General features: G+C 37.6%; 1 protein-coding gene across 1 annotated transcript in view; it reads left to right on the top strand.

The window, feature by feature from the left end:
- LARS2 (leucyl-tRNA synthetase 2, mitochondrial) overlaps nt 1-26,222 on the top strand; it is an 83,228-nt gene extending 57,006 nt beyond the window's left edge. The window contains exons 15-21 of the mRNA XM_066192736.1: nt 6,384-6,487; nt 7,653-7,835; nt 10,429-10,598; nt 11,585-11,662; nt 13,672-13,783; nt 20,321-20,448; nt 25,859-26,222. Of these exons, the coding sequence (XP_066048833.1) occupies nt 6,384-6,487; nt 7,653-7,835; nt 10,429-10,598; nt 11,585-11,662; nt 13,672-13,783; nt 20,321-20,448; nt 25,859-26,041 (958 nt within the window). The 3' untranslated portion in view covers nt 26,042-26,222. The remainder of the gene's footprint in view (nt 1-6,383; nt 6,488-7,652; nt 7,836-10,428; nt 10,599-11,584; nt 11,663-13,671; nt 13,784-20,320; nt 20,449-25,858) is intronic.
- The last annotated feature ends 355 nt before the right edge of the window (nt 26,223-26,577 follow it).

The following is a 26,577-nucleotide window of genomic DNA, read 5'->3' as shown; positions in this document are numbered from 1 at the left end:
GAACACCAAGGAAGAGATTGGCCTGACGCAAAATCTAACAAAGAGCCTAAGCAGAAAGAACAGTCTTTGCCTTGGCCAGTGCTGTCAAGGCCTGTGCTCAGTAGGAAAGTTTGAAGGCAAGAGATACTTCCCATTGTGGAGTAGGATTGAGTTGGGGTTCACTTAAGTAAATCAGACACGTACAAGTTCCAGGCATGAAAGACAAGGTGACTGGAGCAGCCACCATGGATTTACCAAGAGGAAATTATGCCCAACTTAATCTGCTTTCCTTCTATGGTGAGGTGATTCCATCTGTGGATGAGGAGAGAGCTGTGCATCTTTTACCATGACTTCAACAGAACGGCTGGGGCTGTGCCGTCTGTGTGGGGAGGATTACAACAGAGAAGGGCTTAGGGGTCCTGATGAATACCAAGCTGGAGGTGGGTCAGCAGCTGGCATGACAGTTTACCCTGCTAGGAAAACCATGTCCAGCTTTGGTTATCTCTGCTCATCATTCAGGGAGAACTGGGTCTACTTTCGATGCCCTCACCCCAGTGTGAGGTACACTGTCAAACTGAAGAGGGTCTAGTGGAGGAGCACTACAATAGTCAGAGGTTGGAGCATATGACATACAAGAAGAGGCTAAGGGAGTTGAGTGTGTTCCCCACGGAGAAGAGAAGGCTAAGAAGTGAATGTAATTGCTATGTAGTGCTAGCTAAAGGAGGTTTATAGAGAAGATAGAACCAGACTCTTCTCAGAGATGTATGGAGAAAGGAAAGGAGTCACAGATTGCAGCAAGGTTCAGCTGGAGAGAAGGAATACAGTTTTGGCAGGGAAGGTGATGAAACTGGAACCATTTGACTTGAGACCTTGTGGCATTTCCTTCATTGCATATTTTCAAAACACAGCTGGACAGGGCCCTGAACAACCTGAAGTTAGGTCTGATATGAGAAAAAAGTTGTTCCAAATGACTTCCAAAGGTTCCTTCCAACCTACATTATTCTAAGGACTCTGTGATTCTGTATCTGCATTACTTTGAAATGTGTTTTGTTCACACTCTGGTGTGACAGAGCAGTAGCACAAAAGCTGTGTAGTGTAGCCTGGTCTAAATATAGTAAATTGCAAAAGAAAACTCTACCTTCAATGAAGAAAAATCCTTAAGAAGCACTGACTATGTCTAGTGACAATGGCAGAAGAAAATCAAAATTGCTTTCTGTAGAAGCAGTTTGCAAGACTGTGGAGAACTCCTTTGGCACCAAATACAATCTCAAGAACTGTTGCACTTGTGAAGATCTGTTGCAGCATTGCCCCGAGGGCCGGGTGTATAAACTGCTTAGATGTGTGCTCAGACTGCAAGATGACTGTAACAAATTCATCATCGTGCACAAAATAGCTCACTTGCTTTACCTCTGTGCAAAGTAAAGCATTAGCTGCTTTGAAGCCATGAAGTCAAATTAGGATTTTGATTTAATATGGAAAACATAACTTCTTTATAAATATTACCGTGTATTTAAAATGTTTTAGTGTTAATCAGAAGCCACTTTTGCTCAGTCTTCTGTTTGAACTGCTCAAGGGCTGGTCTGAAAGATGTGGAAAGTGTAATCAGAAACAACAGGCTTGTTGTTGGGAAGCTCGAAGTCATGATGTCAAAGCCCACAGCTCTGAGGGGAAACACTAAAATGTTAAAAAACACTGCCCTCTTGTGCATTTTCAGTCTCTCTAGTAGCGTCGGTCTTTTTCACTGATTAAATAAATAAAATTGTTATATCTCAGTTAACGAGAGCTGCTACTGTTTGAAAGTGTCATCTAGCATCCTTAAAAATTTTTATGATTCCCTTACATATCTGTAGTAGTTTTTCATTTTGATAAGTTTCCTTTATGGAAATCTTCATTGATTAGCTCCTATCCTGTGAGCTTCAAATCCATTGGAATATTTCTGGCTAGTCTTTAATTATGTGCTAATGGCTATTAATATCGTAATGTGGTTGAAAACAGATGTTAAAATTACAGAAATTAAAATTAAAATTTCTGAAAACAGAAATGGGATTTTCAAAGCAATCTTTCCAAATATGGTGTAATGATTACTACAGAAATGTTATAGGCAACATGTATGAAATAGGCATTTATAGACACACATACCCACATTGAAAATGCAGTGTTTGTAGGAATTTAAAATTGTAAGGGTGTCAATATAGCTTAAATATCCCCTAAAGATGAGGCATGATTTTTATTTTTCAATGCATTGGACTGGAGACAGTGGGAAAGAAATGCTGCTCAATTTCTCAGTAATGACAAGGCAGAATAAGTGATACCCTCTGGGTATTCATACATGTGATATCAGATTAAGCACAAATTGATGTCAATTTGTTCTAGCAGTCTGGTCTGTAAAATGCATTGGTTCTATAAAAAATTCACAAGGCAGCAAGCCCTCCCAGCTGTGACCACTGCTGGGAGAGGGGCCAGGTAGGCAGCTGGGCCAGAAAACTCCTCAGCTTAATCCAGCATGGCAGGCGTGTGCTGACACTCTCAGTTACAGCTGCTCAGCTGTGCAAGTACAAGTTACACAGAATTTGGTTCTGCCCTAGACTTCAGTAATCAGTTCTGTCTGATGAATAATTGGAAATGGAATCTAGCACATTCTCCCTGAAGGATTATAAAGCAATAAAAAAGTTTATTGTTGCCGTTAAGTCAGCAGATTTAACTCTGATAGAGGGCAAATCTGCTGAGTAAGAAGACACTATTTTCACATAGTTGTGTTACAGAATAAAAGAAGATATGTGTGTGACAGAAATAGCTTATTCTGTGAAGGAATGATTCTGCAGCTTCTCTGCATTCATTTAGGACCTTATCGCTAGTGCCGATTTTAAGCAAAAGCACTCAGTTGTTAACTGTGTGGAATCTTGAACATTCAATATTGGGGGTTTTTTTTGTTAGGTTTTTTGTTGGTTTATTTGGGGTTGGTTTTTTTTTTTTTTTGCCTAAAATCATCAGCTTCCACATCCTTTAGTTACCTCCACAAGGTTGCCCAGCTGTATCTAATAGCAAGTTTCACAGCCCCCTGGACTCAGCTGATAGTGACTGACCTAGTCTTGTCTTCACTCCAGGGCACAGCACGTGGGCTCTCTCAGTCTTTCTAAAGGTGCAGTGAACAAATACATGCAGTGAGCTCCCTTGCTAGGGCTCTCCCTTCTTCTGAATTCACTATTTTATCACTGTGGCAGGCTCCACAGAGTTCTTGCAGCCAGGTCATTTGTTCCTAGGATTGAAATTCCTGCTGCTCACCCTGCACAGAGCAAAGCAAAGAGCATGAGAATATGGCACTGAGCAGGAATTCCTGATCTCTCTGTCATGCTTGGTCCTACCATCCATTGCATGGTGCTGTATAGAGAGATCAGTCTCTCATAGAGATGAACCTGTATATGAACATTAGAGAAAGGAAAAGATGGATTACAGACTTCATGGCTAGCACAGCTGATCCTTCTCAGAGATGCCAGGCACACTTTGCAGGTAAGGTGTACAACACGATCAAAAATTGTAATTTGGGGAAGGTCTCCATGCCAATACTCCAGCATGAGCACAAACAAACTTCACAGGCAAGTGAAGGCCTATCCCATTCCATCTAAGCTACAATGTGGAACATGACCAAGCATTCAAAGGAACTCCAGACACTTCTTCTGTGCCAGAAGTGTCAGTGTGTCTGAAAATGGCTTAATTTCATTATTCTTGGTGTTTTGGATCAGGAGGTATTAATGATGCCATGACCAGGTGCTGCAGTATTTAGGTCAGACTTGCATCATCCCTGCTGTGCCGCAGCCCCTGGCAATTCCCTTACACAGCTGAGAAGCACATCCCTGCCTTTGAAGGGAAATGTTTGAGGTATGCAGTTTTATTAACATGAATTCAAGTGTAACTCTGCATGTGAACATGAGATGGAGCCACCACAACACTGCCAGAATCACTGTGCATTCAGTGCAGGGCTCAGTTTGGTTTAGAGCCCTGTGTTTAGCAGATGGGCTCTGACTTTCTTATTTTGGGCATGTCTCCATACTCCTGCGGTCTCCCACTAGGAACACATGGTTGGGGTTTTTTTCCCCGTACTTGGTAATGTATTTTGTATTGCATTTTTGTAGCCTCTGTCAGCATAAACAAAAATAAGAAATGCTTGTTCCTGCATTCAGTTTTTAGTGACTTGGCATATGATCTGAACTAACTCTTTGTCATTAAAAATAAGTGTTCCTTGAAAAATCATTTCCAGTGGAGAGCCCGATCTGATTTGGATGATCTGACTACCTCATTAGCTTTACTTTAGATAGCAGGAAGTGTAGCTATTTTAATAACTGCTTGAGATCTTAAACAGACTGAAGTACTGAATGATAAGGAGGCATTTTTTTTTCTGTGTTATAATGTCTCCAGTTTGTAGAGACAGAAGAAATGTATATTAAACTGTTACACCCTGAAGCATTTTCCCATCATTGTTGTTGATAGGGTACTAAGTTTTTGTTCAAATTTTTACCTTCTAATTCACTTGGATAATTTATAACAATTTTTTTGAATTTTAGATGATTTTTGCCTCCTAGTTTTAAAATAGTTTTTCTTGGTTTTACTGTCAATATTTGACTTCAGTTCTCATTCTCTTAAGTTCCTTTACTTCTAAACAACAAGATTTTTCAGTCAACCTCTGAAGTATCATCTGCAAAATATTTATAGAGATGCTTGAGTTGCTGCTCTTACTTAACATTGTTGGTAAAACCAGGTGGCGTGGCAGAGACTCATACTTCTTTGTGACTGAGTGATACATCAATATGTGCCAGTACTTGCACAATATTTACAAGTATACAAAATATGAAAGGAAGGAAACTCATGTTCAAACTTGAACATGTTGAAGATAAAATATGATGCCTGTCACTTTCTCTCCCAGTTTATAGTTTTGTTTTCAAATATCTTCTTACTTCAGAGTCATCAAAAGTGTTTAAGGACTAGTACTTGGAAGATACTTGCTTTAATATGGTAGAAACATGTCTAATCGTTATATAACTTAATAATGCTTTATTGTAATATTAAATTACTGTGTTTTAAATCGTGAGATAAATTGTCATGTAATTTATATTTCTTAATAATGTAAAATACTATATTAACTCCGTAACAGTGAGTCATGTTTTGGATTGTGACTTTTTTGTACACATGAAATAAAATGAGGAAGTCTGGTTTTAGTACTTCTTTTTTAGATGGGTATACTCTGGCTTTTTTTAAAAAAAAAAGTTAATAGGAATAATGCATCCTATATACACAAGTTGTTTTGTACACGTTTGAGGTTTCATTAGGTAAAAGCATAGAAAATTCAGATTGTTTGATGCGTCAGCATTAGGAGGTGCAAGTCAGTATTAACTAGTGCTGATGATCATGTCCTCCAAAATGATGGTCACTGATGTCCCTGTGTTGGAGGGTCCTATGAGAAAGCTTCCACACTGTATATGCTTTCTGGGACTGGCTCCATACCTCCTTCCCTGGCCCCTCCTGTTCTTAAAGCTGTGTTAGAACTGCCTTAATTTCCTGTTCTACCGAGCGGGAACCAAAAGCTTTAGAGATTAATTTTGTTGCCTTTTTTTTTCAATGAAAACACTGACAGACATGTGACTCAATGCATTAGAAAAGTGAGATCATTAATGGAGGGGGCCACAATAGTGTGTCAACTAGAGCAGTGTTTACTTGGAGTTTATTTCTTGCTGAGTGCCCTACTGCCTTTCAAGGCTCTTTTTATCCCTGTCAGGGGAGTTTACTCGCCCTGATGTAGATTTTGCTAGAAAAGTAAGGTGTTATAAAATCGATGCACTGAGATACACTATTTTCTAGTGTACTTTTCCATACAGCTAGGCCTTCCTAGCTAGTTCTGCAAAGGGACAAGGCATGTGGGTGCTTATGTTAGAGAAACTGTCTTATCTGTTGATAGAAAGAAATGTGCAACAACATTTTGATTTGTTCAAAATCCTGTGCTCCTCAGAGAGAAGATAAAACTAAATATTTGTTTTACAATGAGGCCAGGTACTTGAATGCTTTTACAGAAGAGATTTAGCTTGAAGTTAGGGAAATTGCACTGTTGGCCAAGAAACTTCTGCGTATTATCCATATGCTAATTTGAAAAGTGATGTTAGAATAACTTAGTACTAAATCAGGGTACAAGAATGTGAGCAGAATGCAAATAAGTATTTAAGACTTGCCAGCCAACCACCATGATTCAATGCACAAAGTACTATTTCTGAGGTGACAACTATTTATGTACAGTCAACTTGAAATTCTTGTTTAATTAAAAAATTTTGCCTGATTGGCTCAACACCTGAGGCTTATCATAAAGTATGCTTTTGACAGCTCTTTTCAACAGAGAAGTTTCTTTTTCCTTCCATCCTTAGGGAGCCTTTCCATAAGCTCTTGGTTCAAGGTCTTATCAAGAATCAGACATTCAGACTAACAACAACAGGCCAGTGTTTGAAGAGAGAGGAGGTTGATCTCACTGGTAAGAGAAACTGCATGGGAAAATTAGCATAGGTGTGTCCCTAAAGCCAGGGACTGCTTCAGTGCTGGGCAAATTTGGAAGAGAAAATGAATCCTTCAAATATTTATACTGGAGAGCAACTTCTGTGAGTTTTGAATTCACATGCACTGTTGAGTGCACAGAGATCCTACTAATACAGCAGCTTTTAATTGCATCCAAACACAGAAGCAGTGCTGTGTTTTTATTTTGGCTCCAGTGTAGTCCAAAAGATCAAAAGTCAGTTTTGTTAAGACAGTGCTCAGCAGCCTGCTGAACGGAGCCAGTTAGTCCCAGCAAACAGACAACCTACAAAAACATTACAGCAAAACTAACACAGGTGCAGATGTATTCAGTAGATATTAGGAATGTAAAACTTGTAGGAAGCAGTGCTCATTCTCAAGTTCTTTGCAGAGCCTTCACTGCATAAGCTGGACCAGTCATTGCTATGGCACCTGTAGCAACAGAAATGGTTTGGTCATATTTGCCTCTCTTAAGCATTCCTTTCATACATCTTTGTTTTCACTGGATATAAACCCTGTAAGAGAGTTAAAGACCCACCCTCTTAAGTTTTTCCACTCTCTGCTACCCTGTTTTCTTCTAGAAAAGATTGGAGTTTTTTACCAGAGGGTTTTATTCATTTGCACCTTTTTCAGTGTAAATGCCCCACTCTGTCTCTGAATTGATGCAAGAGAAAACACACTCTTTTCAGGATAACTTACTGCAATTGGAATCTATAAATCTGGTGTTTGCAAAAGCCAAGTACAGGTCAGAATTGTATCAAATCAGCACACCTATCTAGGCAGTTTAAAATGTCATGGTTATAAAAAAGCTTAAATATCAGGAGCTGTCCAGGCAGCACTTAGGATGCATGCCAGATATAGGTTCCAAATGGTAGGAGACTTTTGTCATGATGTGGTGGGAGCTTTAGGATATTACTGGTGTTAAAAACATTAACACAAGAAAAATTTGGGAGGGAAAAGAGTCTTTGGAATTAGTGGTGTTCCTCTTTAAGCTATTTTTGAAAAAAAACCAAAAAACCCAAAACGCTAGCAATAGTTGTTTCTTCTCATGCTTAGGGAACAAAATTAATTGCTGTCACAAGTGAGCAAAATTGGTTTCAGTAGTTTTTGTATGTCTTAATATTTAGGAAGTGAACCGGTTCACCTAAAAACTGGTGAGAAGCTCCAAGTTGCTTGGGAAAAAATGAGCAAATCTAAGCACAATGGAATAGACCCCGAGGAAATAGTGAAAGAACATGGCATTGACACCCTGCGTCTTTACATTCTGTTTGCTGCTCCTCCAGAGCAAGACATTCTGTGGGATGCTAAAAGTAAGTCAGATTGTTTCTGTAGTTTGTTTTGTTGTGGGTTTGTTTCTTTTTTCTCAAGTATTACATTTTAAACACAAAATTAATACAGTTCTCGATGCCCAAGTTTTGGAAAAAATGAATCAAAAAAGTGTCATAAAGAGGTTTTATTGCTTTCTTTTAAAGGAGAGAGGGTCACAAAGCTGTCACTAAGAGGCAAACTTGAAAGATTATTGCAAGCAGCTTACCTTTTATAAGCTAAAAGCATATATGAAAACTACTTCTTAAGTTGTATTTTCTTCTGAAAACATGGACCTCATTTTTTTTAATTAGCAATGATTGATTAACTCAAAATTATTTTTCTTTATAATATGTTTTTTCTAATCATATCAGATCACAGATACAACTTTACAGTATTTTGTTATTTCCATTTATTAACATAGATGCAATGGCTTTTGTAAGCTGGACTATGAGATAGTTCTCATAAGAATCTCATTAGAAGATAATCTGAGTTCCTAATAATTAATATTTCTAGATATGACATTTTTATGAGCTTACTTCTTGAATAAGTTAAGAATTACCCTCCTGTGCACTTATTTACTCCTATCATGCAATTCCTCATACTGACAGGTCTTAATTTCTTTTTTCTACTGTGGTTCATACATTTTAATGTAGTCTTATACATTCATTTACATTTCACCTTCCTGTCACATAAGGCTTTTATGAAACACTCTACTCCTGGTTTCAAAAGTGTATTTCTTCATTCTTTCACGTGTTAAGTTTTTGCCACATAGTTCAGCCTGCACTAAACTTTATTTCAGTTGTGTCTGTCACACTTTATATTCAGTTATGTTTCTTTATATATTATTGCACTATTGTATGTACTGGAGGAGTGAGCTTTATGAGTTCTCAGCTGGTTTTCTGTCACCACCTAATCACAAGAGTAGAGAGCTAGGCATTTGAAAAGGTCTCTTAAAAAACTGAATCCCTTAGAATCAAGCCTTAACAGCTGCATCCCAAACACTACACTGGCACAAAATTCACTCTGAGGCAGCTAATTTGGTGATGCACAATCTCTTTTTTTGCTGTATTTTCTGATCTTGAAAATGGAATAATTAAATTACTGTGAGGATAGTGTGTACCAAATCTTAGTTGCAAAGTATACGGGAGCCTGGTGATTAAGCATTTTGTAAGAAAGCAAAGCACATGCAGTTATTATACTAGCCAAAATGCATTTAGTCATTCAAGCCAACCTTTTTACCACTTGAGAGATACAAAGGAAGATTTTGGCATCATCTCATATTAAAAGTATGGGAAAATGTGAACAAAAGGAGATTTTAGCAACCTAAAGATATTTCCAGAGGAGAAGAAAATAGAAAGTTCAGTGAAAAGTATCTCTTAAATCTTGTTACCCTTTGTTCTGAATTTTTTTTAATGATAACAAAATTATGAATGCTTATATTAAAGAAATTAAGCAGGTTTTGTTGGGTTTGCCTTTGGGATGGATGTCAGGTGCCCACCAAGCTGCTCTGTCAGTCCTTGTTTTTCAGTTGGACAGGGGGAGAAAAGTACAACAAAAGGCTTGTGGATTGAGGTAGCAAGGATCTCACTCAGCGTTTGCCATCATGGACAGAACAGACTCAAATGAGAAATTAATTTACTGTATTACAAATTAAAATTAGAGTAATGAGAAGTAAAACCAAATTTACACCTTCCCCTCACCCCTCCCTTTTTCCTGGGCTCAGCTTGCTGTGTCAGACGTGGGGGAAGCTCCTAGAAGCTTCCCAGAGAAGCTATCCTTGTAGCCCTCCCTACTGAAACTTTGCCATGCAAAGCCATTACAGGAAATTTTTTCATTCAGAGAATGTTAAATATTGGTTCTCAGTTGTCATGATCCTTCTCTCCACTGGATGTGATAGCCTTTGGATGATTGCCCTTCAGACTAGATTCTTTGTCCTTTCAGTGGTGGACCTCAAGGCAGGGCCTCGTGTCATTCTCTCTGTGGTGGGAGCAGCCATGGAGTAGGACTGAGCTTCAGGGTCAAGCTCAACAGCTTAATAGTCTTCCCATCCAAACTAAGCTGTATCAAAAGAGGGTACCAAGGGTCAAAACCTACACTCATTAGCACAATAGCATCTCTAGCAACAAAAGTATACGTACTTGCTAAAATCAAATTTGAAAAGAAACTTCTCAGTTTGAAAAAATACGTGTATGCATACTTGTGTATATGTTTGTATTGTGTCATGAGTTGAAAAAATGAGAGCACGTACAACTCCTTTGTGGAGTCATTAAAACACAAGATGAGCATTCTCGCACTGACATAACATTGAGTTATTTTACAGATTTTAGTAAATATTCTATGTTGTATTCTTGCTATATATATCTGTTTAAAAGTCATTGAAGAAAAATACTTGAATCTTACTGACTTTTTTTTCCATTAAGGCAACTCAGCATTACTTGTAAAGACATTTTTAATTGCATTGATATCTTTCATTTAAAATAGAGAGGTTTTTTAAAAGAATGTTTAACTCCAGTTGTCTAATCCTGCTTTTCTTTAAAGGTTTGAATTATTTACTTGAAACTGACATTTGTTTCTGAAATCTTTCATTAATCTTAGCTGATGCCATGCCCGGCGTTCAGAGATGGCAGATGCGCCTCTGGGCACTTGTAACCAAACTTATTGAAGCAAGGACTTCAGGAACCATGCCAAATCCTGAGCTTCTGAATAAGAAAGAGAGGGCTGAAGCCAGAAAGATCTGGGAGCAGAAGAATCTGGTGATTTCTGAGGTTAGAAGAAACACTTACATAGTTTCTAAATGACTAAATAAGTTGCTTCTTATGCTAAAACCATATATTTGACTTACAGAGCCAAAAGCTTTTTCCCCAGATGAGTAGCTAATTTTTTAAAGTTAATTATTATCTATGTAAATAATGTTATCTACCTATAAATCTTGTGGGACAGAACTTATTTAAAGGATGTATGCCTCATTTAAGGAATGAAATGTGATGACATTAAAGTTTTATCAATCTGGGATTCGAGTAACTCCATTTCAAGTAACAAAACCATAGGTGAGTTCTGTAGGTTACCCTAACAAAAGCTTTGGTCTCTTTGCTTCATACCTCATTATCATGCCTGTTGTTTCATATAGAATGAAAAAAGCCACTGGTGAAAATATATTAGCATAGCCTTGAAAAAAATACTGAAGTGGTTGTTCATCTCTTGTTATGTGTTGTCTCCTGCTGTGATTAGTATCAATTCAGTTATCCAAGACTCAGAAGGAAACATAAATGCCTGCAAAATTAACTTCAAATATTTTTCTGTGAATAAAAACTTTTGCCATTTTAAACCCTGCTGTGAGGGATATTCCAGGTCATTTAAGAGACTTTATAATTCTAATCTTCTAATCAAGTTTTCACCAGTATAAATGTATTTACAAGAGAGAAGGCTTCTTGTAGGGGCAAAGGTAAGATATTTTATTAAAGGAAATAAAGAGTGACTAATGCACATTTTTCATAGCATTGATTGAAGCTTTTTAAATCCTGAAACAGAAGGGAAGGTAATCAGTTGAATTTTTATATGATTTTTATTTTCCCCCCCACACATGTGATTGCACATATGATGTGTTTGCATACCAAAGTGATTTTCATGTAAGAGGTAAGATGCACATATTTCACAAATGGAAATTGATTATCAGTAATTGTTTTTCATTTAAAAATCCAGAGAATTTGAGAATTATAAGGAATTAATGACAGACCTTTTCTTCTAATACCAGGTAACTGAGTACTTCACAAAGGATCATTTGTTCAATGCAGCTATTTCCCGACTGATGAGCCTTACTAATGTACTCTATGTAAGTATGTGATATTAATGAAGGTATTTTTCTCTCAGACACTGCCTCTGTCAGTCTTTATACAAAGCAGGAGCTGCCTGAACTATAGGTCCAGCTTTCTGTAAGTCATCAGCTTCATAAACAGTATTACTAAGTCAAGAGCCTTGTTGAGTTACTCAGTTCAAAAGCAGCATGTTCTAGTATCACTGCAACCCTGAAATATAAACAGTTTTGCAGGAGGAGCTTCATGGTATTAGATCTACCAGATTCTGATGTTTATATCTGCGTCCTGTAATTTGAAGAGGATACATTTTGTTTAGTTCTGTTCTTTTTTTTCTTGATTTTAGCCAAGTTGCATAGGTAGCTAGGTATAGTAGTACATTATAGAATTACCAAACGTTCTGATTTTAAAAAGGTTATTCTTTGCAAGGAAAATCACACACAGTCAGTCCTCAAAGACAGCTTACACTGCTGAACTTAAGTTTTAAGATTTTTAATTTAGATTATGTTGTTTATCAGCCAGTGGTGGTAAATGAAATATAATAAACTACTATCATTATTTTCATTACTACTCTTAGATCTGGTTGAGCAACCCTTCAGGCATATATTGGTAACCTGATATAGACCAGAAAGTAAATATAATTTTGAAAGTTGTAGCTTCTTTATTGAAGTACCATTTTATACCTTATGGATTTTGATTGTTGGCAAAATCAAGGAGCTTAACAAAAAGTTAAGTAGGTTGTGCACAGGTGCTGTACTAAGACAACTTAAGTCTGGCATCCTGTATGGTGTTGGGCAGGTAACACACAGTTCTTTATCTCCAACTCAATGACTCATAGGCATCTGGGGCTAGTGGATGGTAGAATGAATGTTAAAAAAAGTAAAATTCAGTGTCCTACAGACAGCCAGATACTTGAATACTGATGTATTTCTTGAGCAAAGAAGACGGTGCAGTATCTTTGAAGAATAAGTTTCAGCATAGCATGCTGACACTTCCCCTTTGGCTCCCAGTTAAAAGGAGAAAATGGAGAAGTGGGCAAGGATTAAACATTGAAAGTGGTAGTAGTTACTAAAAATTACTCAAATATAGGTTGCACTATAAGTGATAAGATGCCCTCTGATAACATTTGTGGTCACGCAGATCATTGGTTTTGGACAATTTTCTAGTGGATGAGAATGGGTGTTCGTCACATCAAATAATTCTCATAAGCTGACAGCATTTTTTGGTGCTGTTTCATTAGAGAGATAGATTACAGAATAAATGCAGCAGCTGAATTTGCCATGGAGTATAATCTCTTACACAGGTAAAGAAAGAAAGGAGAAGTGAATCTGATTACTTGTAGTGCTGTATCTTTTAAGTTTTCTGTAAGTTAAGTAAAATGGGGAAACGAAGTTCAAATTTTGTCAGTCAAGTTACCTTGTGCCAGAAGTTGAACATTTTCTATACTAAAGAAGCCAGACACTTTACTAAAATGAGAACATAAAACTGTAAAAGACTATGGTGTGCTTTTCATTCCCAAAGCTTCCCTCAGGTCTAAAACCTCACTTTGTCACTAATTTCTGCTTTACTGAAGCCACTCTGGTCCTGTACGATTGAACTTTGTCCCAACAAAATCTCTGTTGCACTCAGCACAGTTTGACTGTCATATACAAGTGCTTCACCTCTCCTCAGATAGCTCTGGTGTTGCCTAAGATTGCACTTCTACAAAAGGCAGCACTCAAAATGATTTTGAGGGCTACTCTTTTCCACATGAATGTGTGTTCAGGGTTTTATGCTACAGCAGATCCCCAAGGGTCTTCATCAGCCACTTTAGGATTAGCTTTTAAGAGTTAGAGAGCACTCTATGACCAAGAGTTGTGATTTTAATTCTCCATTTTCATAAGTTTCCAATTTATTGTGAAATTACACTCTCCTTAACATAGACATTGATTTTAGGTTTTATTACTGCATTTTCTTCTTAATTAAACTACTTTTCCCCCCACCTCAGAATGTTAATAGTTCATTTCTTTTTCCTTGCTTTTTTGCTCAGCAAGCTCCTCGGCCTCTTGTTCTCCACAGCACAGAATTTGAAGATGCTTTGGCTTCACTCTGCATTATGGTTGCACCTATGGCTCCCCACATTGCATCAGAGATGTGGAAAGGTATTTATAAACTTCATATATGTGTTCTAGGAAAAAGGACAAGAAATTTGCAGAAATGTCTGTAACTCAGTACATGTGTCACTTACCTCTGAATTCTTTATCTACCTTGTCACCTTCTGTCATAATTGTTAAACAAATTTGAACCTTGTATCATTCCCACATCTCTCTTTTTTCCCTTTGGTTTCTTTTTCCTTGCACACAAAGGTGGATTTCTTGAAACTAGGCAGAGAAATGGAGATAGCAAAAAAATTCAAGACAAGACTTGCATGAGGAACTCATTTGTCAGCTGCTAACTGCTCCTGAATATGGATGGCATTATTAAGAGCTGAACACCAGGACAGAAACAGCTCTTTTTTAAATAACTGTGTCAGAGTCTTTAACTACAAACACTTTCTTTCAGGAATTTAAGCAAAGTCAACTATATCAGAGGGCTGGATACTAAAAAGACTAAAAGAGTGCCCAATAAAAATCCTACTCTTTTAGGATGCTCCAGAGACTAAGGGACACTATGCTGTAAATTAATCTGCCATGAAGAATGGGAATGGCTGACAGGATATCTTTTCTGAGACCTGTCATAGCTGTGAACAAGTCTGAATACCAAATGGGCTAAGTTGTGTGGTGCTGATAGAGTTAAAGCCTATGAAATAAGGGATGTGCCTGCCAAAGTTTAGCAACTGATTTTAAGGTTTATTGGGAAAAGTCCCAAGATGCATGTGGGAAGATAGGAATATATTCTGCATTGTGGCTGGCCACAAACTGCTGTGTGGTTTTGGACCTAATGTTAGCTTTTGGATGCTGTTTTAATGGTTTTATTTTCAACGGTCATCCCAAAAAACATCCCAAAAAACATCAAGTGTTTGCAGAGCAGTGCTACTAAACTGATTATACTTCAGTGTTGTGCATGGCCCTGTAATGTTAATTGCCAAGGAAAGACCTCTCTTGTTCAAAGCAGTAACAAAGAAGCAGAGCTTATGGAAACAAGAAGATATGGTAGGGAGAGTGGGTTGGGTTTTTTGTATGTATTTTCATTTCCAGTGATTTTAAAATGTCTTAATGGAAGTTTAACTGTCTAGAATAGAGTGGCATCAGACATGATCCGTCTGGTCTTATACTATGACGTGCCATCTAATTAAAATAATACTAAATAGAAGTAACTAGCATGACTGTTTTCTACATTGGCTGAGATGGAGGCAGAAGAAATCCAGGATAATTACTTATACATACAGTGCCTTCTGAACTTAGAATTCTAATACATGTTAGGAAATACAGAATTATCAGCTATGATTGATAAAATCACAAAGAGCACTAGGGTCTCTTAATTAATAACTTGTCAGACATGAAGCTTAATCCTGTAGTATTTTGAATGTCAGATAAGGCAGTCTTTTCTTGCTACTAAAATCACGGGAGAATAAAAGTGATCAACATTTTCTGGATCTCTCTCTGATGTAAGAATGAGAAGGAAGCATATAAAAATGGGAAGTGTATTGTCCTCAGCCTCTGTCTGCATTTAAAGATAAAATTTTACTTGTGTGGTCCACAGACATGCACTGTAATTCAATGCAGCAATCATAAAAAACATTGTGTATTGATTATTGCCTGAAGAATTTTATTTCTAAATTTGAAAATGACAGTATCTTTTAGCATGGTAATCATTGCATTTTACTCAAGGTATTAAACAATTTTTTCAGGAGAATGTGTATACATTTAACTGCTGCACTGTGGTAAGAATACTGTATTATTTTGAAACAGCCAGCATCTATCAGTTCTCTCCTGGGACTGAGATTTCTTATTAAAGATTCTCCAAGTTTTGAATTGCAGTCTGGTTCCACCAAGTCCTGTTGCTCTTCTGATGTAACTAATTTCTCAAACTTTGTTGTGTATAAGTGATGATGCTTTACTGTTTTAAAGAATTTCAGTATGAAAGTTAAGGTCCCTAATACTCTGTTTAGTTTTGTCTGTGCTTTAGTTCTCCATACTCAGAGAGAATAAGTCTCTCCTTTTGTACCTTGGCTTTGCATCTAAATGTCAGGATAATGCTGCTTCCTCTTTCGTAAATTGGTCAGGAAAAGGAGTTTGTATATTGTTCTATAAATTGCACCTATAGCAGTGGACCCCACTCTTTGATGGAAGCTGCTTGAATGCTGTTCTGTAAGTGCCTCACCTTTCAGCAGTGAACAATAGCAACCCGTGATACTTTGTGTGTGAAGAAGCTCTTCTCCTGCCTTAGAGGATGAACAGTTTTTGGTATTGTGGTGTATCAGCCTGATGCTGTGAATTGTGCAGTGAATGCACTGGTTTATCGCTCAATAACATAAAAAGCAACCGTAGCCCCTCAGTGTGGGAAGAGTTCATCCGGCTGATATCTTGGCAGTTTATGAACACTAACAGGATGAGGAAATCAGTTTCCTTCCTGAAGCCTTGTATCTGAGGAATATACAGACATCATTTGAGACTTTTTTTTTAGTTTGTTTGTAGTAGTACAGTGTTTTGCTGTTCAGACAAGGATATGAAACTGCTTATTGGGAATCGCTGAATTTTTATTAGAGATGGCACATGAAAGATATGTGCAAAAGACCTTTGATGTCTTAGGAAATACAGAAATTGAACATAATTTTTGGAATTTTTAATGATACCACTGTCTTAGCATTATTTTAACTGTCACTACAATAGCTCTGTTGCAAGAATTTGTCTGAATTCAGCCCTTGCTCAAAAAGGCTTCTGGAAAGAATGGAGTTGAGTAAAAGCTAATTGATGTTGCAGATTTTAATTGAAAATATGAATGTGGAAATCGCCCTTCACAAATCCCATAAGAAATATGATTTGGAGTTTAAAAAATACTTTTTTTTTCTCCAAGAATAATAACGTATAAGGAAGGAGAGCAAGTCTTTCAAATAGAGGAAGACAGATTGTTTTAAGGTTAAAAGGATTTGTGTGGAGTTTGCTGGATTGCAAGCACAACCTAGAGCTAGCTTACAGTAACCCAGGCTTTTCACATCTTAGTTCTGTACTAGTATACCAGTGGTATAATACCGCTTTTCTCAGAACTGTCTGGAAACAGCTGTTACCATTTCTTTGAGATTGCAGATTGTTTCACACATGACTGACAGACATAGTCTTCCTGAACTGCAGAAAGGTATTTTGGATATGTAATCCTATTTGCCCAAATCTGTCAAATAGGGAGAGATTCATTAAATAGTAAAAAGCATATCAAGGACCAAGTAACATGGTTACAATACCAGAAAGAGGCTGCACGGGGGAGTCGATACCCAAAATGTCTCTTCACTTGCCCTTACACACTCCTGATCTGAGCTTTTTAAAAAGTTTTCCTGCTTTGTCTGTGTTGGTGGATTATATTTAACACACATTTCTATTGTTTCAATTTCACTAAACCCAAAAATTAGCAATATTTGGATATTCGCTCTCACAGTTATCTTATACTTCCCCCTCTGATTTTCTTACATTTTCTGTTCGAAAATCCCTAGTCCTCAACTCTGACACTGCCATTGCTTCAGATACTTTCATTAGCTTCCTTTTATCACCCATTAAAACTTCCATCTTCATTTCCCTCTCTGCTTTAACCTCTCTCTTCCAGGGCTTGTCACAAGCCAGCTCTTTCTCAATTTACTTGATACTCACAACTTTTCCTCCAGCCTACAAAATTTTGTGTCTAAGTAGCTGTACAATTACTGGAATTTTACAGATAATTTTTTCCAGTGCTTTTTTTCTGTAAGACTAGAGTTACCTTGCTGTCCTAACACCTTGCTGATACACGGTTGCTCCCACATCTTCCTTCTTAAATCTCTTTAAAATGAGAATCTGCACTGCCCTGTCAAATAGCACCTTAGGGGAAGTATTATGCTTATGAAATACTCCTGTAATGCGAGTAAAGCATTGCCCTGAGCTGAAAAGTTGTTAGACTGGTCCTGTCCCCACTTTCTCCCAACTCACTAATTTACAGTACTATAGTACTTGTTTAACTTGGTGTTTTAAAATGGGTTCCAATGCTGTGAGTTACTGGTTAGGGAAACCTTGCTGTAATACTAGCTTGCTAGTCAGTAGAAGTCCATTGAAGCAGATCCAGTAGCAAGATCAGGGCTTCAGACTGAGCACAAGTATTGTCTTTGAACTGTCCTGCAAAGAGGGATACATGTAAGTAAAAAGCTTACAGTAAGTAAAAATATACTCAAGCTTTCTGTCCTGCATCTGTAAGAGAATCTATAGCCATAATAGAAAAATACATCAAAAAATATGATGCAAATTGGTGCACACCACTTCATAAAATGCACTTCACTAGGTGCTTTCCAGTACAGTAAGACAATAAAATGGGTTTTTCATGTTTTCACAATCAAAGTTTCAGAAATGGTCCATTTTTAATCTATTAAACAGTGCTTTTTTCTAGTGTCTCAGAATCGAGAGGAACAGCTAGAGAGGGATTCTCTCTAGGTCCTTATAAGTGGACCATCACCATTCTGGATCAGGGTGATGAAGTTTCTGGTTCAGTGTGTTGAATTTTGAAAATACAAACCAAATCATTATGTTTTCTGTGTTCTACAGCTTATAAAATGTGAATTAAGGCAGGAAGCCAAACAGGCAACATAACTAAAACTTTCATTTTGGTTTCCTGTCAAACTGTTTTCTCAAACTCATTCTGTTGACTTTTCTACTCTCCTTTTCTATGGCTGAGCTCATAGCTCATTTTGTAGCAAGAAAATGAACCAAAAGATTGACACTGGGCTTACTCACACTTTGCTTCAGATTACCTTTTAATTATACTTTATTAGTGGGTTTATTAGGACTGACAGCCTCCACAGGAATTAAAAGTGACCTTGGTTTTGCTTTTGTAGATAGAAACTCTTATATCAGAAAGTGGGTTTTAAATAGTTTGAAGAATTCTCTTCAGCAGTAAAATAAGGAGTGGCCAGCATGCATGCTTCTGCCACAGGGCATGTGATCAGTTGGAAAGAAATGAGGTCATCTGGATGTTCAAAAGCCAAAAAGGAAAGAATCTAACAGCTGTTTTCTTTACAGTCAATGTGATAATGAATCATCAATATGAAGATTTTTTTCTGCTTGAGTTCCTATCTTTTGCTCTCTCTGTTTCTGAGCTACTGCTGCAAAAGAAAAATATACACAAAGTCAGAGCCACTGAACTGTTTTAATACATTATTGACTTAATAAATAGTTGTTGTCATTAGGAAATGTGCATGTTCTTGCTTGCCATTAGAAATAGCTCCCATCAGTCCTCCCCACTGTCCCTCTCTGAGTCATTCAGCAAACAGCACAGCTGTGTGTCATTTTACTGAAGCACTTTGTCTGAAAAAGCACTGACAAAAATGTGGTGGATTTTTCTGGAGGAAGGTGCATGCTTTTTATGTCCCTGTTTGCTGTTACCGTATTAGTCTAAACAATCCAGCAAGCTGAACTGATGTATGCACTGTGCATGGGTTGGCTGTGTGCCTATGGCTGCTGTCGTGCTGTTGTGAACAGCTTTGGTGCCTCAGTCTCACCAGTGAGTCTTGTGTTGCTGGGTTTTCTTTATGCTTTTGCTGGAGTTTCCCTAAACCAGATGAGATTTCACGTACATTTTGCAGTTCTGAATGATGCATGTGCTTATAAAAAGTTTTAGTCTGTGTTCTTATTCATGTGCAGAGAATGCTTTTAATTTAAAAATCCCCTGGCTCTGTGAAAATAGCAAGAGCAATCATTATCAATATTGATTATATTTGACAGCATCTTGTTAAATGAAATCTTTGTATTTTGTCATACAGCTGCAGTAAACAGCAACATAAATCCCACCCAGGAGCTTCCATTCAGTCACAGAATGCAGCTTCAGAATGACTTGCATCCTATTCTCCGATTACTTAAACAAATCAGGAATTAATTATCTTGGGAAGACCATAGCCAGTTTATAAAAGGAGATCACTTATGGCCATTTTAGAAATTCTTAAAAATAAAATCAAAGAATAAAACTCATAAGGAGAGCAAGCTGTGCAAGGCATTCCTTTGTATCACCTTTAATTTGTGAGAAAATATACTTCACAAAATAGAGAAACTCTTGCAAGTAGCTTGACTTGCAAATTTAGAAACTACCTAGCATATTGCAGGTGATAAAATAAGCCATAATCATTTATCATTCTCAGTTGTTAGTAACATTCTAATCTAACTGGTCACATTACTGAAAATAAATGCATTATTATGGTTGACTTTTAGAAGCAGAGGTCAACTTGCATTGCAGTATTACAATTTAAAATAATAAGCAGTGGTCTTCTGTTCTCTTGGCAAAGTTATAGAATGTTAATTTAAATCTAAAGCGTGTCCACATTGTTAATATCCTTACTCATAGTATAAAACAAATGTTTCAAAGATGTATATCTTTCTGTTTATAATGTATTATATGCTAATCTAAACATGTTATTTCCTCCTATGGCACTTGCTTTTAAAGTCAACTTTATCCTGATCTAATTTGTCAAACAAATTCCAGAGACCAAATGTTCTGGTTACCATACAGATGATTGTTTTACTGTTTTCATTTTCCAGGTTTGGCACATATACAGAATAAACTTTGTACTCATCATCATTGGGATGTTGATGTTCTGCATCAGACCTGGCCCAAAGTAGACCCAGAGTACCTTCAGCCATCAGATGTTGTGGAGATGTCTGTACTGGTAAGAGCATTTTGATTTATTTTCAGTAGTGGCCAAGTAATGTGTTATGAGCCCAGAGGATGATGGAATTTCTTCTCTTGTGGAAGTCAGTTCCCATAGTAGATGGCTCAGTGAAAGTTCAAAATAGAAGCTGCTATTACGGTTGGGCTGAGTAATTAAAACAGTCTCCTAAACAAACAAAAAAAAAAATAAAAAAAATAGTGAGTCTTGAAGATAGATGCCCTAAATAAAAACTTTTCAGAATGTCTGCATATTAGTACCTGCGGAGACTTGACCAATTAACAGCCACGGGCAAGGATGATAGTGATACAGTCAAAACTAGGATCAAAATACAGGCCCAGATTTTTTGCCTGACAGTGCATTTATCAACTCAGCCCTGTACAAAAATGTATAATTCGGTGATATTTCTTGTGGTAGAAGTAGTGCTATGGCTCCCTAGCAGAACCAATCAAAAGCTGGGTTAAGTTGTGATTTTTGCCAAATGATGTTTCCCATCTGCCTTGGGCTGAATTTCTGGCACATGTCAGGAGAGTGCATTTGCAGGAATGGGATTCAGAAAACCAACTATCTTTGGAAATATTAAAACTTCCAATATCTCTGTGAGCTCTAACGCCTTTGTGGCCCAGGGAAGGAGCTGACTCTTCAGTGGAAGAGTGGACATGTAATTACCTTTAGTTAACCTCCAGTTTTCCAGTGTGTGCACGGTGTAATTTACTGTCTTCCCTCCTAGGCTCTAGTTAACTAGCATGTGTTCAGGATGCTCCCAGGCGTCACAAAGCTTGGTCCTTAGACAGGGCACAGAGGGAATGAATGCCTGGAGCCAAAGGCGTGGGATCCCTGAGTGGTGTCTCAGCTCTTCCACTGACTGACTCCTGTTCCACCTACCTTCAAGCTCCTCATGCTCAGGCATTGAGATAGTTCATAATTAACATAGTTGTTGCATACTACTAGATCTGCAGGAGTCCTGCCTCTTTCACTCAAGGAAAGCTCCCAAAAGGATAATGTTTAATGCAAACATTCTAAACTTCAATGTTCCAAATTAAATTAAACGCTTCAACTTAAACACTTTCTGTGTTTCTGGACATTGAATGAAATGGAGCCTATAAAAAAAATGTCATTTGGCCATGTAAAACTGAATGTTCTGTGTGTGTAAAAGAAACAAAAGCAATGCAGTTTAGTTGTATTTTTTTCTGTTCGCCCCTTTGGGGGAGAGAGCAAAGCAGTTGGGTTGTTTTCTGTTGAGCTGAGTTTTTTGAGGAGGGAAGAGATTGGCTGAATTTAGGGGAAGCCATGTAGCTGTAGATTTCCTTAATCAAAGTATCTTTGCAAATAGTTTCATATCTTGCCAGATTTCTCCATCAGTTTATTTGAACAGAATGAGAAATACTGTTAAAACACTAGTTTTTCCACCATTAAACATACACACTTAACAAAGACCAAGGAGTATGTCTTTTTGAAAGAAATTTTCAATGGTCATCCCTCCAAACCAAGGAGAAGGACTCAACTGCCAGCTGGGGTTAATAGAAGACTTAACCTAATAGTCACTGCGGGTGAATTGCTTTTTTCCTCTTTCTTGCCCTCTCTTTCTTTCAGTGATAAGCATTTAGTTTGAACAGTAAAAATCTTCACTGAGGTATGATCACTTCTCTCAAGCTTAAAATAAGCCTTCACGTCCAAGCACAGCTAGCAAACATCTTGAATTCCAGTGTTCAGTTTATAAGGAAGTCGTGAATGAGAAATTGTGTAATTATAGAAACGTCTTTGCAGTTGTGGTTAAAGCAAACATGTTATTAAATATATCTTTGAAATAACTTCAGCAACACAGTGAGAGCTCTGGATACAATGTTTTTAAGACTACACAACCAAACATGAAAATGCCTAAACATTTCACTGATGTTTTTCTGCTGACATGAAATTTTCCTTCTCATAAAAAGGAACAAGAAAAAAATTAATTTTGCTTTCTACAGGCATTATGGAAATTATTCTTCTTTTCCTGGTTGACTTTGTCAAAGCCATAGCCTTGTGCAACAGTCTGTTGTAATAAGAGAAAAAACAACCCCTGGGTTCTCAGTCATGTATCCATGGAATTATATGATGTATGTAAACACTTTCCTTCTGAGAAAGCAAGTGACTGGAAGACCAGAGAGACAAGTTGCTTTTTTGAACTAGGAATAATTCTTAGCAAGAGTGCCTACAGAGCATGCCTGGCTTTCTACTGTAAGAGTAAGGCAAAAGGGAAGTATGGGGGAGCAGGGAATGTGAACGTGCACAGAATGTGGGAAGTCTTGTGGACACTGAAGGTTTTTGTATGGCTGCAAAAATAAATTGTCCTCTTAAAACCAAGAAACACTCGCCATACAGAGGAATTGGTTACTTGCAAAGAGTCAATGTCTCTTCACAAGGCTGTACAGTCAAACCAAGTCTTTGGACCACAACCCTATTCTTCTCAAGCCATCAAACTGCCTCAGGCTGCCAGGGATTTGTCTGCTGAGACATTCTGGGTTTATTTCTCTTCACACAAAATACTTCATTATTTCCTGTCTGTGCTGGAATTATGTCTTTCCATATTTAACCCAAAGCAACAAAAGCAACCAACTCACTGTATCCTTGGCTGAAACAATAAAAATTGCCTACAAGAAAGACATTTAAATTCACTGGGTATGCACAGTATCTGTTACTCTAAATATTACTGCAAAGTTGGATATTTTTATTAATACTGTATATTATTAGTGCTCTGAAAAATCTGACCTGAATGTAGTGTGCATTTCATCCTATAAACACATTTCTGACTAGAATTCCTCACATTTTCTAGGTGATGCAGAACTGTTAGCAGATGTGGTCTTATAACTGATGTTTTTATAAATAAGAAAGTTGGTGTCATTTTCCTTGCTTTGGCATATGAGGGAAGCCTAACAGTGCACAGATATTTATTTTCTTTCTAACTTCTCAGAAGGATTATGCATCAATGGTAAAAAAATATTTGAGTTGAATTAAAAATTCCTCTCTGCAGCCTCACGGTGCTTATTTTTCAGTCTTTTGTGATTCCATTTCAACTTTTATAACTTCCGTAGTTACCACTAGCTCCCTGTAGATCTGGAATCGTGTAGAATGTCAAATGTTTAAAAAAAAAAAAAAAAAAAAGAGGGAAAAGAAGAGAAGAAAGAAGCAACAGCCTCCTTCCTCGAGGGAAGAAAGGACCCAAGACTCATGCAGTTCTCCTCTTGCAGTTTACAATGTTTTTTCAGAGAAACAAGGCTGCCAGCACCCAATTTTCTTGTGCTGGCACTTTTACCTGAAAATGCCAAGGGTTATGCTGGTCTAGTGAGATACAGAGAGAGAGAGATGGAGGAATAGCAGAAGGCATTTCTCCTGCTGAGAACCTAACCTGGACTAAAACGATATGTGAATAGGATGCTTGTTACACACAGCATGTGATGAAATCTGCAGCTGCCTGTTTGAAGAATAGTGTTAAAATGCTTCATGATACCTATGATATAATGAAAGCCATTCTCAGACACGTGGTAAAACCATAACCAGTCTGCTGTTTGATAAGAGTTTTGGTCCCAGCTCAGAGCATAGTGTGGGAAGATCAGGAGACATGCTGTGGGAAGGTGGAGATGTGCTGTGGGAAGGTGGAGATGTGCTGTGGGAAGGTACACAGTGCCAGGTCGCCCAGGCTTCTCGACCTTTCTAGGAAAACACAACCACTAGCAGTCAATTATTTACCAAGTTGATTTAGACTGCTTGGCTTTTCTGTTAAGCACAGCATCAAATAGGCTAGTTGTGGAAAATTTCCCCCTGCCAACATCCATCCACTGGGACATATTAATTTGCATGATGGAAGACAGTGAATGACATTTTAACTAGGCAGGCATAGCTTTGAACTGCAGGCTGCGTGTCCTAGCAGCAAGCTGAGAAGCTTGCTTTATATTCCCACTAAAGCTGTATCTGTTTGGATTTTACTGTTTTCTTTTTCCTGTGGAATGCATTTCTTCTCTGAAGTGAATCGTCAAAAAGAACTGTTGTATTTATTTTTCACAAAAGCTTTAAAAATTAGCTCCTATGTGTTTTTCAAGGATTTTACTTGACACCAGGTGCTAAAGGCAAAGTTAAACACAGCCAGCCTTTTATGATGCCACATTATGGATGAATATAGGAGTAGTTAAAAGCCTACTGACATTATCACTGCAATTTATTGTCAAGAGTAGTCAGAAACCAGAAGTGGCTCATCCTTGCTGCATTTGAAACTTCATCTTGTTCCTTAAAAATCTGTCCCAACTTCCTCTCTCAGAGAATTGCACAAATTATTTTATTTTCAGTAAAATAAAATACAAACAAATACAAACTAGGTAAGTGAACTAGGACTTTCTCATTTGTCTTATGTTGCATACAGATATCCTGGGTAAAATCCAGGTAAAAAGCAAATCATGTTCATTTTTATGTCCAAACTGCATGAAGCAATGTGCGTTCTTTTAAAAGATTGAAATCTCTTTAAATGATGCCTAGGGGTCAGAGATCTGCAGTACCTACACAGATGTGATTACCTGCATTAAAAAATTCAAATTATTTCATTTTCTAAAATATGTGATTGACATTCTTCTCATTAAGCCACTGAAAATAGTCCATATAAATCTGAAAGCTTTTGTAATAATTAATTTTATGCCAGCTCCAGAAAGCTACTCAGTCAGGCTCTGTAGTCTGTCTCCGTTATCTACTCTTACTGGATGACAGAAAGGATTTATAAAACCATTTTATAAATTAAGGTGATTCCCACCAAAGAACTTACTCAGTTTTATTTACATGATTCTGCCCCACTGAAGCAAAACCAGCATCGAAGCTGCTCTGAAAACCAGCCACACACAGGAAAATGTTACTTAGTAGCTGACATCTTTGTGGTCAGTGTTGGATTAATGAACCAGGGGTTGAGTGCAACATATAACAATGAGTGCAACATACACTAAGTAAAAGTCTATTTTTCTAAAAATAATATATCTTCCATCTGAATCTCTGCAAGGCATTGCTTAGCTGTAAAGAATCCAGAAGTATGCTGGCCCAGAAGTATGTACAAACCAAGACTCCCACCAGTCATTTTATGCAGCTTATGTGACTGTCACGTTTTTAAAATTTAAAGATCACTGCATTGCACAGTCATGTGCTGCTTGCTGTCTTCAAAACTGAGACTTCCTGTGGCCACTTCTCTAATTTTTTTTTTGAGTATCATGAGTCAGAGTTTTATCTTATGGTGGACAGGAGATAGGAAGAATCTTATCCTCTGCTTAGAAAGTGTGGGTTTGGAGAAAAGAGAGTTTATTCCACTTTCCCCCTTTCCTTTTTGTAAAAAGATGGATTGGATACAGGAAACAGTCTAATTAAACTTCTGTTTTTTCTTGTTTTCACGTCTCTTTTTCAGATCAATAACAAAGCTTGCGGCAAAGTTTTTGTGCCTCAGCAGGCAGCCCGCAATATTGAAGAAGTCCATGAGCTCGTTCTTCAAAGTGAACTTGGAGTGAAGCATCTCCAGGGACGAGCCATTAAAAAGGCCTTTCTGTCTCCCAGAACTGCCCTTATCAACTTCTTAGTGCAAGAACAGTAAAGGCTCTGCTGGGCTGTAAAAGGGAACTGGAATCTCTCCAGGTGGAAACCAATGCCAAAAACAGTTATTTCAGTTCATGTAAAGGTGGGAAAGAAATCTTATTAAAATCAGGTCGCTGCTAAATCTTCCTTTCAATGTGAAGAAATGTGCAGAATTAAAGTTTCTTATTGAGTCACGGTAAGATGCCGCTTGTCTGTATTCTTTGGGAAAAACAGAAGAAAGTGTAGAAGAACTAAACAATTGTAACAGAATGTAACTGGAGAAAGCACATTCCTTACTGTCAGCCTCAGGAATATATCCTGTTGGAAAGTTGGCTCGGCTAATTGCAGATTCATAAATGTGATTCCAGGATTAAATGACTGTCCTGAGTATATGCTACCCCAAATGTTAGGTGTGCTTTGCTCCCTGTATCTCATGTTTGGATACCCTACCATTAACTAGCATTTAAAGTTTGAAGGAAACACTACAAAACACTACATAGTGTTAATTTAAAAAATAATTTTCTTTGTGCTGACCAATGGCCTTGGGCACAGCAG

The sequence above is a fragment of the Chamaea fasciata genome, unplaced genomic scaffold, assembly GCF_029207755.1.
Source record: "Chamaea fasciata isolate MVZ Bird 193981 ecotype frontalis unplaced genomic scaffold, bChaFas1.0.hap1 SCAF_1, whole genome shotgun sequence".
Classification (NCBI taxonomy): domain Eukaryota; kingdom Metazoa; phylum Chordata; class Aves; order Passeriformes; family Sylviidae; genus Chamaea; species Chamaea fasciata.
Note: the sequence above shows the minus strand (reverse complement) of the source record. Positions and strands in the feature narration are given on the sequence as shown.